General features: G+C 42.8%; 1 protein-coding gene across 1 annotated transcript in view; it reads left to right on the top strand.

Annotated features, from left to right (window-relative positions):
- The window catches only part of LOC134461737 (uncharacterized), a 13,262-nt gene extending 764 nt beyond the window's left edge, over positions 1 to 12,498 (top strand). The window contains exons 2-5 of the mRNA XM_063214613.1: positions 7,905 to 8,050; positions 9,327 to 9,489; positions 10,475 to 10,686; positions 11,820 to 12,498. Coding sequence (XP_063070683.1) covers positions 7,905 to 8,050; positions 9,327 to 9,489; positions 10,475 to 10,686; positions 11,820 to 11,909 — 611 coding nt within the window. The 3' untranslated portion in view covers positions 11,910 to 12,498. The remainder of the gene's footprint in view (positions 1 to 7,904; positions 8,051 to 9,326; positions 9,490 to 10,474; positions 10,687 to 11,819) is intronic.
- The last annotated feature ends 2,156 nt before the right edge of the window (positions 12,499 to 14,654 follow it).

Below are 14,654 nucleotides of genomic sequence, written 5' to 3'. Positions count from 1 at the left end.
TGAAAGCTACAACCCTCCCGAATGAAAATGTATGTACAAAAATAAATTTCATGCACCAAAGAAAGATTGACCCTTTATTGTAGCCTAGAAATCTAGACGCCCCTAGCACCCGCAAATTGCAGCTTTTTGCTGTACGTCGTCTAGATTTCTAGGCTACCTTTATTGAACACAGACAGGACAGATTTTCACAAGACAAAAGTTTTGTCGCCTATCGAACATAATGTGAAAATGAGCAGATAAGTCACTTCAAAACACTTCAAACACGCAGATCGGGTGTCATACTTAATCACTGATTCACTCACACCTCTCCAGAAAATCAACTTTGGCCTTAGGTGTATGTTTAGGGTCATTGTAATCATGGAAAGCAACACAATGAAAATCAATGGAGTTCAATGAGAGATGGTGACATATTCGCTATTCGTAGAGCAATATATGTGTAACTTCATGATTTAATCAATGATAAAAGCCCTCAAACACCTGCAGCATGCATGCAGCTCCACATAAGGGACCGTACGTTATTTACTGGGGGGGAGGGCTGGTGCGCTGGAAGTCCGGTCAAAAAAAAAAATCATGGGCCCCCCTCCGCCTCAAATTTTTTCCCCATGGCCCTCCCCCCACTTCAATTTTGTTTTCCCATGGCCCTCCCCCTACAGATAAAAAATATATATATTTCAAATTGGTAGATGAACAACCATCATGAGAACAGTCAGAGTAGCCTACATCAAGGGCGGTTGTCTGCACTATTATGTGCTATCGATATCAGTGGATACCTATGAGAAGCCGCAAGAATCTACCTCTGCGGCTGCATGGGATGCCTTTTAACTCCACTGTCACCAAGACAAATTGCATTCACTATTTTTTTACGTGTTAAGTGAAAATAATAATAATAATAATGATAATAAAAACTTCCATTTCAATACCAATGTCCGAGTTGTTACTACTGTAAACTACAAAGTGGAGAGAGTTTCCCCACCGTAGCTTCAATATTTCCCTGCTCGACAGCAGCGCCTTTCACAATACAAGGTACGTTTTACATGTTCAGCACAGTAGCGAAGCCAGGGACGCAGGAACTGGTTTTGACCAGGGGGTGCTGTGAAAAAAAAATCTGTTTTTTAGATGCTATTTCCTGCGTTCTAATCAATTTTAGGGTGAGGAATGGCGAATCACATCTGAATAACTTCCTCATGTTTTATGTAGCCTAAACAAGGATGGCTAGATTTAACTTTTTTTTCTTTAACATCTCACTTTGACACTATTAATGTTCTTCTTGCGGAAGTGAAACGCGCACCTGATGTGGAGGTGAGGGCTCAAGAGCAAATCGCGCTGCCTTGACAGTTTGTCTCTTCAGCATGGCCAGTGTGCAATGTGTGAAATTAGAAGAAATGCTTTGACTAGGCTATGCGATGCACTCGTGAGAGGTGACCGGGCTTTCAAATAATTTAGATTTTCTTGCAATTGCGACTGTGGATCAGGTGCATCTCGGTCTCCCAGACCGCGCATAAAAGCACGCACGCGCACACACACAGGCATAGCTCTACCTTCCCGAATGTAATTACACTCTGACGGCCAAAGAGTTCGGGATGTGATCGGAGCAAGAAGTAGGCTAAGCGCCAAAGCAGCTCGAGCCATTGCTGGCTATTGATACAGGGAGAGTGAGAAAGCCACCTTTAGTTTGCATTTAACGTAGGCGCATTAATAGGTGGTGGCGGTGCTATGGTGGTCAAATCAGCAGCAAGAGGCAAAAGGAACAAATTGCCAAAACAGAACCAGTACAACATTCCAAAACATCCAACAATAGCACAGCCATTACACACCGCGGCAATTCAACTTTGACAACTGTGATGATAGACAAGCCAGACACACCATCGGCTGTGCTCTCCTTCAGATTCACCCCATAGCCAACTCCGAGGCTAAGCTAGACTACTTCACCAGCAACAGGCAAGACCTAGCATACCAATACACGCTTCTACGAATCCAATCTCCACAGCAAGAAACAAAAGTCACTTCTTACCTGACACGATGCACAACTTTGGTGACATTCCCTTCTCCCGTCACGCTTTAAATGTACATAATTCCTTGCTTAGTTGGTCCGTTTTTGTTCACCAAAGTGATGAGACTTCTCTTCACAACAAGTTAGCTCCTCCAATGGTTTCAAGACCTTATGATGCATGGCCAACACATCACCGTTAATACCATTTTTATTACTACCTTGACACCACAAGCTAAACAAAACAAACTCGCGTCACTGCACCGTTCTACCAAAGTACGTCTAGGCCAAATGTCTAGGCCTAGGTAGTTCTTTCCGGTCTGGTTGGGGTCTTTGAAGTTCTTTGAACACAAATGTAAGCACACGGCGGTGCCAATAAATAAAATCATGGCTTACCAGAGGCTGTGACCACCAGTTGACTACAACACCTCTCCAAAATTCCTCTGGAAATGCCCATCCAATTCGTTGTCAAAACTTCCCAAACTGTTTAGCCCATATAGTTCACATCAGCTAGTTTGATATTTGCTCACGGGCATTTTCTATGATGCTCAATGTTCCTCCGTAGCACTAGCAATCCTACAGTGAAAGAGAGTCAGCGCGGGCAATCTACAGTAGCTGCACCTGATAGTTTTTTGACTACAGATACACGCTTCAGTGCTATAGTATGCACCGGGACCTTGCATCGCAAAGCGATGTGTTTCAGAACATGTTTTATTATTGTTTAAAATAAATAAAAATAAAATAAAATAAATTCGGTTTTTTTTTCCATGGCCCTCCCCCTAACTCCGATTTTTTTTGCCATGGCCCTCCCCTCCACCTCATTTTTTTTCATCATGGCCCTCCCCCCCTACGCACCAGCCATCCCCCCCCCGGTAAATTACGAACAGTCCCTAAGAGCTGTATCCGTACCATGTTTCACTTTATGCACCATTTCTCTTTTTTCATATTCTTCATCTCCAACACCATATAGTTTTGATGCTATCAGTTCTAAAATGGTTGATCTTGGGATCTTGACTTATGAGTATGAGTCCCATTAGCCTTCATTTTTGTCAGAATTAGGCCTGACATACTCTTGGCTGGCTTTTTTGAGACAGGACAGTGGGAGAAACTTCTTTGGTGTTAAAGGTGAAGAATTTGGAAGAAAATACATGGTGCCTAAAGGTAAACATGGGAGGTATACAGCTCTTATGTGGAGCTGCATGCATGCTGCTGGTGTGTGAGGGCTTTTATCATTGATTACATCATGAAGTTAAAAATGTATTGCTCTACGAATAGCAAATATGTCACCATCTCTCTTTGAACTCCATTGATTTTCATTGTGTTGCTTTCCATGATTACAATAATCCTAAACATACACCTAAGGCCAACGTTGATTTTCTGGAGAGGTGTGAGTGAATCAGTGATTAAGTATGACACCCGATCTTGAAGTGTTTTGAAGTGACTTATCTGCTCATTTTCACATTATGTTCGATAGGTGACAAAACTTTTGTCTTGTGGAAATCTGGCCTGCTGTCTGTGTTCAATAAAGGGTCAATCTTTCTTTGGTGCATAAAATGTATTTTTGTACATACATTTTCATTCGGGAGGGTTGTAGCTTTCATATGAGTGACTTCTGAAGCCAGGTGATTAATTGAAAGTCAGGTTATTAGCTGTTATTCCAAACAGATGGATAGGCGACAACTCTTTTGGAGAGTAGTGTACTTAACCCCCAGGCGCAGAGACTATTATATTATTATTATTATTATATGGGCCTTTCCCATTACTGATCTCCACCCCTACCCCTCTGCCTTCCTCTTGCCCCTCGTGCTTTCAAACAAAGCCGCAAGGTGTAGGGCTTGAAATGCAACCCCTATGGATTGGGATGCCCCTTCAACAATCACGGAATGACACTCACAGCTGTCACTAATTCCATGCATTAGGTTGACGTTAATAGCGACTGTTTTCATGTGCGTTTCACGGAGAAAAGGGCCATAAAACATTAGGACAATGTTAAACTTAGTGCAATGGAATAATTATTACCACTTTAAAACCATCAATTGCGGCGAAAATACTGAAACTTGTGTGCTGTTGTGGGCGTCGCGGCTTGCCGGCAATTTTTAAATGAATTCGCAATGCATTCAGGGAAACCTGTCGTAGCCCTCCGTTGCGGAGTGCCATGGGGTGTCATGAGATTCACCCTAAATATCCTTACTGTCACCAACATTGTAATGGCTATGCCTTAATCTGTGACTTGAGGCTCTAAGTAATGTCATACCAATGTTGTTATGATGTAGTTGAGTATTTCCAGCAAATAGTGAATAGACCCGCTGGCGACCCCATCTGCAGTAAGCATTTTGAATACTTCAGTACTTCGACTTGAGTAATTGGATGACCCAAAACTTTCTTAAACTTAATCAAAACAAAACAGAAGCCATCATCATCGCCACCCCATCATTACTTAAAAAGATAAACCTTTCTCAGTTCTCTATCCCTGACTATTTTACCTCCACTTCCTCTGAAGTAAAAAATCTGGGCGTCATCATCGACTCTTCGCTCTCCTTTGAATCCCATATTAAACACCTCACCAAAACTGCGTTTTTCTTCCTGAAAACCATCTCCAGACTCCGCCCTTCTCTTACCCCTACCTCTGCTGAGACCCTCATTCACGCTTTCGTAACCTCCAGATTAGATTATTGCAATGCCCTACTCACTGGTCTCCCTACTAAATTGATTAACCATCTACAATACATTCAAAACTCAGCAGCTAGATTACTTACACACACCAGACCCTGGCATCACATTACCCCTATCCTCTATCAATTACACTGGCTTCCTATCCATTCATGTATCCATTTCAAAAATGTCCTCCTCGTATACAAGGCCCAGCACAACCTTGCATCCTCCTACATCACAAGTCTCCTCACCCCTTACAATCCCACCCGCACACTACGCTCCACTGACTCACTCCTTACCATCCCCTCCACACACCTGCGCACCATGGGCGACAGGGCATTTAGTGTTGTTGGCCCCAAACTTTGGAATTCTCTCCCACTGTCACTTCGTCAGTGTTCTACACTGTCTACTTTCAAATGCTGAAGACACACCTTTTCACATCTGCTTTTCAACTTCACTGACAGGCACTTCCACTTTACTTTAATTATCAGTTTATTTTTTATTTTACATATTATTATATTTTCCCCCTCATTTTTATTTTATTTTCAAATGCATACTTCTTCTTTTTCTGATTTTAAAACATTTATTTTTATTGTACTTTTATTTCTATTTTATTTTTGCATTTTAATTACTCTCCTATTGTTAATTCACTGAAGCTTTGTTATACTTTCCCTACTGTTATGTATTTGTTTTGATTGTAAAGTGTCCTTGGGTATTTTGAAAGGCGCTCAAAAATAAAATGTATTATTATTATTATTATTATTATTATTATTATTATTATTATTATTATTATTATGTTAATTTCGTGTGAATGTGTCTGTAGTTTGCTGACATTCTGCCACATCACAGACTGTTTGTGAACCACAGGCATCTGCATATCAGTGTTTGTCATTGTTGAAATTGGCTGCCTTTTATATTGCTTTCCTTTCTTCCCGCTGATGGTTTTAAAATATTTATATTTTATAACCTTGTTTAATAATGCTTTAACCTTTGTATTACCACACTGCACTTCATGGGTCTGTCTGTTATTATCTGTTGTCTGTATGTGTTCATGTCTTGTTGTACAATTAGTCGCCCTTCTGGGACAATACAGTCAAAAATCGAGTTGAGTTTATGTTAGTAAATCCTGTGTGATCATAATGTTGGTGAAATAGACTAAATAGTCTAAATGCACTACAAGTAAGACAGAGGAAGGGGGTGATGGTTTGCAACTGTTGAAGCTGGATGCTGCGTATAGGCCTGGAGCTCCATAGACAGAATCATGAGATTATAGCTTCTAATTAGAGATGTGGTTATGTTAGAGCTTAATGAACACATACTATTGCAAGATGAGCGGCTTTTAAATGCAACTTTTTGCATGTTTTTTTGTGCTTTGGAGGCTGAGATATTTAGGGTTTTATAGGCTAAGGGTACATTTTCCCAAAGGAGCTAGGCAGCGCAGGCATTTTGTTTTGCAGGTGCCTTAGGCTTTAAATGGGTCAATAGTTTAGGATATTAGGCCTCATAAGTAGGCCTCATATATTAGCCTAATAATAGTATATTAGTAATAAGATATGAATAACAGCATAATGTACAGTGCATGGCATTTATTTGTAGTTTATTTAGCAGGGACAATGCGGTGCACATTATTACAAACATGACATGGCAAGGCCATGAGCTTGCAGATGTGAATATATGAAAGGTTTGTAGCTAGATAGCAAATTTGCAACCTCTTGAAATAATGAAATAATGGGAATACATTCTACGAAGCACACGTTCACAATATTATTATTATTATTATTATTAATAATAATAATAATAATAATAATAATAATAATAATAATAATAATAATAATAATAATAGGCCTAATGATAATAATAATAATGATGATGATGATGATGCGATGATGGTAACAATAACGATAAGTTGATATTGTTAATTATAACAATCTGAAGTAGGCCTATCTAACACATCACATGCATCATAGTTGCATTATAAGTCTTTTGTGAATATGTGAATGAGGACGCTATGCATGAGAAAAATACAATTGGTGTGATATTCAGTATTTGCTAGGGCATTGTAGTCATCATCATCCTGATCCTGATCATGATCATGATCATCATCATCATCATCATCATCATCATCATCATCATCATCATTATCATCTCTGTTTCTTTCTTTCTTTTTTCCAAACATTTTCTCTTTCTTTCTTTCTTTTTCACCTGTCTGTTAGGCTGTTTGTTTACTCTCTACCTCTCTACCCATCAGCTCTCTTCCTGTATGTGGTTTCCTCATACCCCTATCCCCTGTGTGTGTGTGTGTGTGTGTGTGTGTGTGTGTGTGTGTGTGTGTGTGTGTGTGTGTGTGTGTGTGTGTGTGTGTGTGTGTGTGTGTGTGTGTGTGTGTGTGTGTGTGTGTGTACATGTATATACACGGCACATGTCAGTATGTCTGTGGCCTTCTGGTTTACCAAACTTGGACTGGTTACAGTGACAGCATACACCTGCAACCAAGAGATGGCCACTCCATCGGAGTGTAAACACCCATGCATGCATGGACATCTGCATTGTGCATGGGCATTAAGTACAGTACAGTACAGCATGTGTGTGAGTGTGTGCACATGTGTTGTGTGTATGTATCTGTAAGCGGTCAGGGCTTCAGACTTGTATCCCAAAGGTTGCCGGTTCGACCCCCGACCTGCCAGGTTGGTGGGGGGGAGTAATTACCCAGTGCTCTTCCTTTTCCATGACTGAGGATGGTGCCATGAGCATGGTACCGTGCCACTGCAATGCTCTCTCGGGGGCTGCCCCCTTGCGCGAGTGAGGCATAAACGTAATTTCATTGTGTGCAGTGAGCACTGTGTGCTGTGGTGTGCCGTGGAGTGCTGTGTCACAATGACAATGGGTGTTGGAGTTTCCCTGGTGGGCTTTTACATGAATTAACGGATGCCAACTCGCAGAGTAGAACATTGGTAAATCTCCCTCCTGAAGCCTCACACACTATGGACCTTTAGCTCAACGGTATCAGGTTGTGTCTCCCATGCCCAAACTGGAGTGTTGACTGGTAGGTGGTGGGTCCGAGCCCTGAATGGCAGACAACCGCAGATGACGTCAGTTACACGAGGATGTGTGCATGTATATGTGCTTATGCTATGCATTTGTGCGTGTGTGTGTGCGTGTGCGTGTGCGTGTGCGTGTGCGTGTGCGTGTGCGTGTGCGTGTGCGTGTGCGTGCGCGTGTGTGTGTGTGTGTGTGTGTGTGTGTGTGTGTGTGTGTGTGTCACCAGGGATCCGGGTTGAGCGTGTGTCTGTGTCCAGCTCCGTTACCCTGAGTTGCCCCCGTGTGACTGGTGTGGACGATCTGACTGTAACACTGCGAAAGGAAGACGCACAACTTCACAACTACACACTGAAGGAGAAACTACTTTTGCCTGTAAGGGTGGGTGTGTGTGAGTGCGTGCGTTTGTGCATACTCAATGTTAAAACGGCTTGCCATAAGCAGGCAGAGATACAGTTGTACCAGGGTCGTAAAGTATACCCCCGCAGCCCCCATGAGGCAGGGGGGCCCACATGGGCCCTTGACTTGAAGAAACGGGCCCCCTCCACATGATATTAGGCCCTCTTTTTTCGTTCGGGGGCCCATTCTTGGTAGCTTGCAGGGGGGCCTGAAGTACTTGCGTTACGACAGTGAGCAGTACAGTAGCTGCTGTTAGATGTTAAAAGTTAAAATGGCTCACCATATGCAGAATTCCTGGTGTAGTTGTTCAATGTTAAATATGCTAGAGGCGAGAGGTAGAGGCGCGTTGGAGGCTCTGCTGTTTAACACTAAAATGGCTTGCCATAAGCAGGTGGAGTTCTTGTAGACGTAGAGGCTACTATTGAATGTTAAAATGGCTTTCCATACACAGGTATCCAGGTGGAGGCATAGATGTGCACAGATAGAGAATAGGTGGTTTTTTGGCACAATGTACTGTGGTAATAATGCCCTGATATAATTAATTCTTATTCAAATCGCATTTTTTATATATGAAAATGTGGATCTCCTCCATGCCCGCCATTTTGAATTGCCAGCAATAGATATTTTTGGTGGCAAAACTTAATGTAGGCTTTGATCATACTAGTTAATATTTAGTTTATTTGTCAATTAGTAAATATTCATGAAAACACCAAATTTACCAACAGGCAGCACAGTTTCAATGAGCTGCATAGTTGCAATACCTACTCAGGCCACCATTCTACACAGTGCACCTTTAAATGTAAAAATGGCTAACCATATGCAGGGGGAGGTATGGTAGAGGCGACTGTTAAATGTTAAATCTGCTTCCCATAAACAGATGGACAAAAGTACTTGGTGTTGCTCTTAAAACCGACACAGTATTGTAGCTATCAAATGATGAAAAGGAAGAAAGGAGTCGCACACTGGAGCTGAATGCAAAAACAAAGCCAAAAAAAGTAAATAAAACCGACAGACAAGGGAGAAACGTTTCGGGTCTAGCCCATCATCAGTGTTCCCAGTTTTGAAAGACTCCTTTCTTCCTTTTCATAATACTGCTCTTGGAATTACGCACCGAGCAAAACGCTCAGGATAAGACATTGTCGCGGACGCCACCCCACCATACCTATCAAATGATAAAACGGCTTGCCATAATATGCAGGCGAAGGTATCACAGAGGCTGATGTTAAATGTTTTAACACCTTGCCATATGCAGGTAAATGTGTCTCAGAGGCTGCACCTGCGTGTGGATGAGGGGGGCGTGGCCTATGAGCTGCATCAGGTGACGCGAGAGGATGCAGGCGTCTACATCTGCTCCCTGGAGAAGGTCTACCCCCCACCATACAAGAAGGAGGCCAATGCCACAGTCCTTTACATAGGTAAACACACACACACACACACACACACACACACACACACACACACACACACACACACACACACACACACACACACACGGGGGTCAAAGATGTCCAACATGTCCTTCAGTACAACGGATACTGTTGCTTACTGTACATGCAAAAAAAAATGAGACTTTTTTTTAAATTATTTTTTTGGCTTGGCTTTCATGGATTCACTTTTCAAAAAATAGTTTTGAAATGTCATGTTTTTCACAGTTACAGTAAGTAAAAGCATCTGTTAGCACTGAAGGACAGTGTCAGTGTCACTTCGGGTGAAAACTAAGTCAAGGGTTTTCACCTGAAAGGTCACGGGGAAAAAAAAAGAAAAATAAGTGGGAGCAAAAACATCCTGGTTTGAAGCGGTATTTCTTGGTGACTAATGGCACTAGGCTAACACAGAGAAATGAACACCACATACGTATATTTCGCGGTAACTGCCTACTCGACTCCACCGCAAGGCTTACCCGGAACTGACTTGGGTAGGATGCCCATAGCTATTTTTAAAGACCAAAAATCACAAATGATAAGATAAACAGGAAGAAGCACCCACACAATTTACTATTGATGTGACTATGCGGGGTGAGTGTGTATGTGTGTGTGACCCATTTATATACGGTGTGTGTGTGTGTGTGTGTGTGTGTGTGTGTGTGTGTGTGTGTGTGTGTGTGTGTGTGTGTGTGTGTGTGTGTGTGTGTGTGTTTATGTGCCCTTATCCATCCAGATGATCCCTTTGACCCATTTATATACAGTGTGTGTGTGTGTGTGTGTGTGTGTGTGTGTGTGTGTGTGTGTGTGTGTGTGTGTGTGTGTGTGTGTGTGTGTGTGTGTGTGTGTGTGTGTGTGTGTGTGTACATCCGTGTGTGTGTGTGTGTGTGTGTGTGTGTGTGTGTGTGTGTGTGTGTGTGTGTACATCCGTGTGTGTGTGTGCCTGCGTGCATGTGTGTGTGTCCTCCCATCCATCCAGATGAGCCCTGTCCACAGCCTGTTACTTCCGGTATGAATGGCACTCTACTGACCACGAGGGCATCAACTGGGCCCCAAACGGAGAGCCATGGGGTCGGCTCCCCGGAGACCCAGACTAAGGACCCCCTGTACCCCCAGAGTGTGTGGGTGGCCATCTGCGTATCCCTGGCAGTGCTCTGCCTACTGCTCCTCATCACCTCTCTAACGCTGGGGGTAAGAGAGCCATATAATGATATTGTTATTAATATATTAATAATATTAAGTGAAAGCCCATTGGGAAACTCCAACTCCCATTGTCATTGTGACACAGCACTCCACAGCACACAAGTGAACACTGCACACTGCACACAACGAAATTGCATTTATGCCTCACCCGTGCAAGGGGGCAGCCCTCAGTGGCGCCCCATGGGGAGCAGTGCGGTGGGACGGTACCATACTCAGGGTACCTCAGTCATGGAGGAGGATGGGGGAGAGCACTGGTTGATTACTCCCCCCACCAACCTGGCGGGTCGGCAGTCGAACCGGCAACCTCTGGGATGCAAGTCTGACGCCCTAACCGCTCACCCATGACTGCCCTTATTTATGAACATATAAGTATACCGGTGTAATTTTGATAGATAGATAGATTTTGGAATATTCTCAAGAATCAGTGACAGACATGGTAGCCTACTTGCACCGATAGTTAAAGATAAGTGACTCATAATAAATAGGCATACAGTATGACCTCATAACCTCAGATCTTCTTATCGCCTCTAGTCTTGCCCCATCACACACACACACACACACACACACACACACACACACACACACACACACACACACACACACACACACACACACACACACACACACACACACACACACACACACACACACACACACACACACACACACACACACACACACAGATGTCCAATCCTGCGACAGGACCCCCCAAACACCATCATCACCACCACCACATGCAGACTAGCCTACTGATGTTCCGTGACAGGAGCGCTCTCTTTTTATCTCATTTAAATTTGTATTGATTTTTTTTCTCTTAACACCCCTCCTACTCATGTTTCACATGTTATGTCAGATGTTCCATGTCAGAGTTGTTTTTGTCTGCAGTTGATGTTGACGGGAGGATTGTGGTGAGAAAGTCAGAGACTGGCAGTGGGGAAAACGAAACACATAGTGAGAGAAGGGCGAGGAGGGAGAGAAAGAGAGAGAATGTTGTCTAAACCACAATCTGAGAAGCATGTACAAACTATAAAAAGCACAAAGGTCTATGCATAAATGTATCTATTCATTTCATTTCAGAAATGTGTTGATTGGCCAATCTTCTGTTTTTTTTTCTTTCCCAGCACAAACTTCGGAGGAACGGACTGGATAACGATTACGTCAACACACCAAAAGTTCAACACCCGAAATGGGCAGAACATTTCCGATCATAATTAGCCCATGTAAGGTGTTTGTGTGTTACATAAATGTCTGCAAGGGGGGGCTCACTATCTTTTTTTTCAGATTCATGTTCCTCACAGAAAATGAGCCAAAGCCAGTGAATCTCAGTGTGAAATAATAATAATCGATACCATTTTTCTCAAGCAAAAAACTGAAAACAGGTCAAAATGACCCGAACACCTCACGAGGGTTAAGAGCTTTTTTGCAATTGCCTACTGTATAGGCCTACACATGATGAGCAGGGATTAGCATCCTGTATATTCAGAAACCATACAGTCCTACCACATATATCAAACATATCATATAATATCATATATCAAGTGACTTACAGTTATTGTACAGGGTATTTGTCACAGTCCCAGGATTAATATGTGCCTCGTTAAAAGCGCACTTCAGCCATGGATGGAGTTCAGGGTGGGATTCGAACCTGCAACCCTCTTGATCAGCTCTGCACTGTGTTTATGGCTGAATATGTTGATATTAAAAAAGTTAATTATCATAATGTGATACAATATTCCTGTTTATATGGTTATGATCAATGCATATACTCTATCTATCTATCTATCTATCTATCTATCTATCTATCTATCTATCTATCTATCTATCTATCTATCTATCTATCTATCTATCTATCTATCTATCTATCTATCTATTCAGTATGTGTGTGTGAGTTTGTGTGTGTGTGTGTGTGTGTGTGTGTGTGTGTGTGTGTGTGTGTGTGTGTGTGTGTGTGTGTGTGTGTGTGTGTGTGTGTGTGTGTGTGTGTGTGTTAGTGTGTGTGTGTGTGAGTTTGTGTGTGTGTGTGTGTGTGTGTGAGAGAGAGAGAGAGAGAGAGAGAGAGAGAGAGAGAGAGAGAGAGAGAGAGAGAGAGAGAGAGAGACAGAGACAGAGACAGAGGGACAGAGAGAGACAGAGAGAGAACCAGAAGGTGGTGCTGAGAGTTCATTGATACTGTTGAGCATCATTGAGACATCTTAGATAAATACAATCTTTTGAGTTTTGACAATTCTGTAAATTGTCCTACAGTTGCTTATTTTATAAATGCACGGCCTGGCGCCACCATGTTTGCAAGACCTTTTAAAATACAGTACTGTCAGACACGAGATACCTGTCTGTATGTGTATTATATAGGTACTCTAGGTGTACTGTATGTATTGTCTATGTCCAGGGGCGCTGCCAGAAATGTTGGGCCCCATGAAAGATTCAAATTTTGGGCCCCCTTAAGGGCCCCTCTCAGTGCTTAGGCCCCCTTAAGGGCCCCTATCAGTGCTTGGGCCCTTAGAATCCGTACCACTTTTCCCCCCCTAGCGGCCCCCATGTCTATGTCTATTCTGTCTATGTCTATACCTAAAGTATGTCTATGTCTGCATGAGAAAGTAAGAAACATAATTTCAATCATTTGTATGACCAGTGCGTGTACAGAAATTGCCAATAAAGCTGACTTGACTTGACTTGATACTTGAGCAGTGGTAAACAGGCTTTTTAGATGCGTCCCAGCATCTCTATAAGAGGGTCTGTCTGTCTGTCTGTCCGTCCGTCCGTCCGTCCGCTGTCCGTCCGTCTGAAACGCATTCCTTCAATGGCATTTTGGCCTGGAGCGAATGCGTGCCAAAACGTATATGATATGTTAACAAACCGGCAAGGCTAAGCTGATTGCATTGTGAGACAACTGAGGGGGGCATTCACGTTGTGCTCAGCTATTTTGGTTCATCAGAAATTCGCGGAAATTAACGATTTAGAAGTCGGCAGGCAGTATTTGACACAGATGTTTGCGCTCGGATAGAGGGGTGTTTGCATTGTATAACGCTGTGCGAGATCAACGTGGGGCTCGATTGACTGGGGATGGTTTCTCGGAGTGCTCACCGCACTCACAAATTGACTTTATTTGAAACACCTTGCACAACCGTAGCTGAAGTGTTTGAGAATACAATCACGCACAAGAATGAGTCTCATAAGTGTTTTCGTTGGTTTACTCTATGTATTTACTGTCTGAATGCATGGCATCAGTGCACTTCTAGTGTAGATCACTACGCCGGTAGGCTATGGCACTATAGCTCCATAGCTCCCAAAAAGTGCATGCGTTATTTTAGTGCGACGGGATGCTGGTCTCGTCGAACCGTAGTGCAGTGTACTAATGTCCAAAGTGTACAATTGAACTTAAGACGCACCATGTGTCTCCTCTAGCCGCCTTGAACAGCTGTTTATCTGTCATCCCCAGTCAATCGAGCCACACGTTGATCTCGCACAACGGTGAAAAGCTGCTATTGAAAATTAAGCGCATAACTCACCCAAAAGGTGAACCCATAAGCGCACGATTCACCCAAACGGTTTTATTTATGTATTATTTGGCGATGTTTCGATGCTTTCCCGCATGCACATGATGCTGAAATAGCGTGATACTAAAGGTTGATAAATAACCTACTAATAATGTCTGGTAGCCTAATTTGTAATGTAGCCTACTTGATCTACAAACGTATGTGAACCAGGCCCGTCACTAGGTTTGAGAGACAGAGGGGGCTTAGCCCCAGAGGATTTTTTCAGCTCACCTGCTAAGGTTTTGTCTATGAATTCATTATTTTAAGAGCAAAGAAATCCCGCACACTGTCCATTCCACCAACAAACTTTAATACATTGTTTCGGTCATCCAACCTTCTTCATCTTGTATTAAAGTTTGTTGGTGGAATGGACAGTGTGCAGGATTTCTTTACACTTGAATGACAATCCCACTGGGATAATAT

This window comes from Engraulis encrasicolus, chromosome 13, assembly GCF_034702125.1.
Source record: "Engraulis encrasicolus isolate BLACKSEA-1 chromosome 13, IST_EnEncr_1.0, whole genome shotgun sequence".
Classification (NCBI taxonomy): Eukaryota; Metazoa; Chordata; class Actinopteri; order Clupeiformes; family Engraulidae; genus Engraulis; species Engraulis encrasicolus.
Note: the sequence above shows the minus strand (reverse complement) of the source record. Positions and strands in the feature narration are given on the sequence as shown.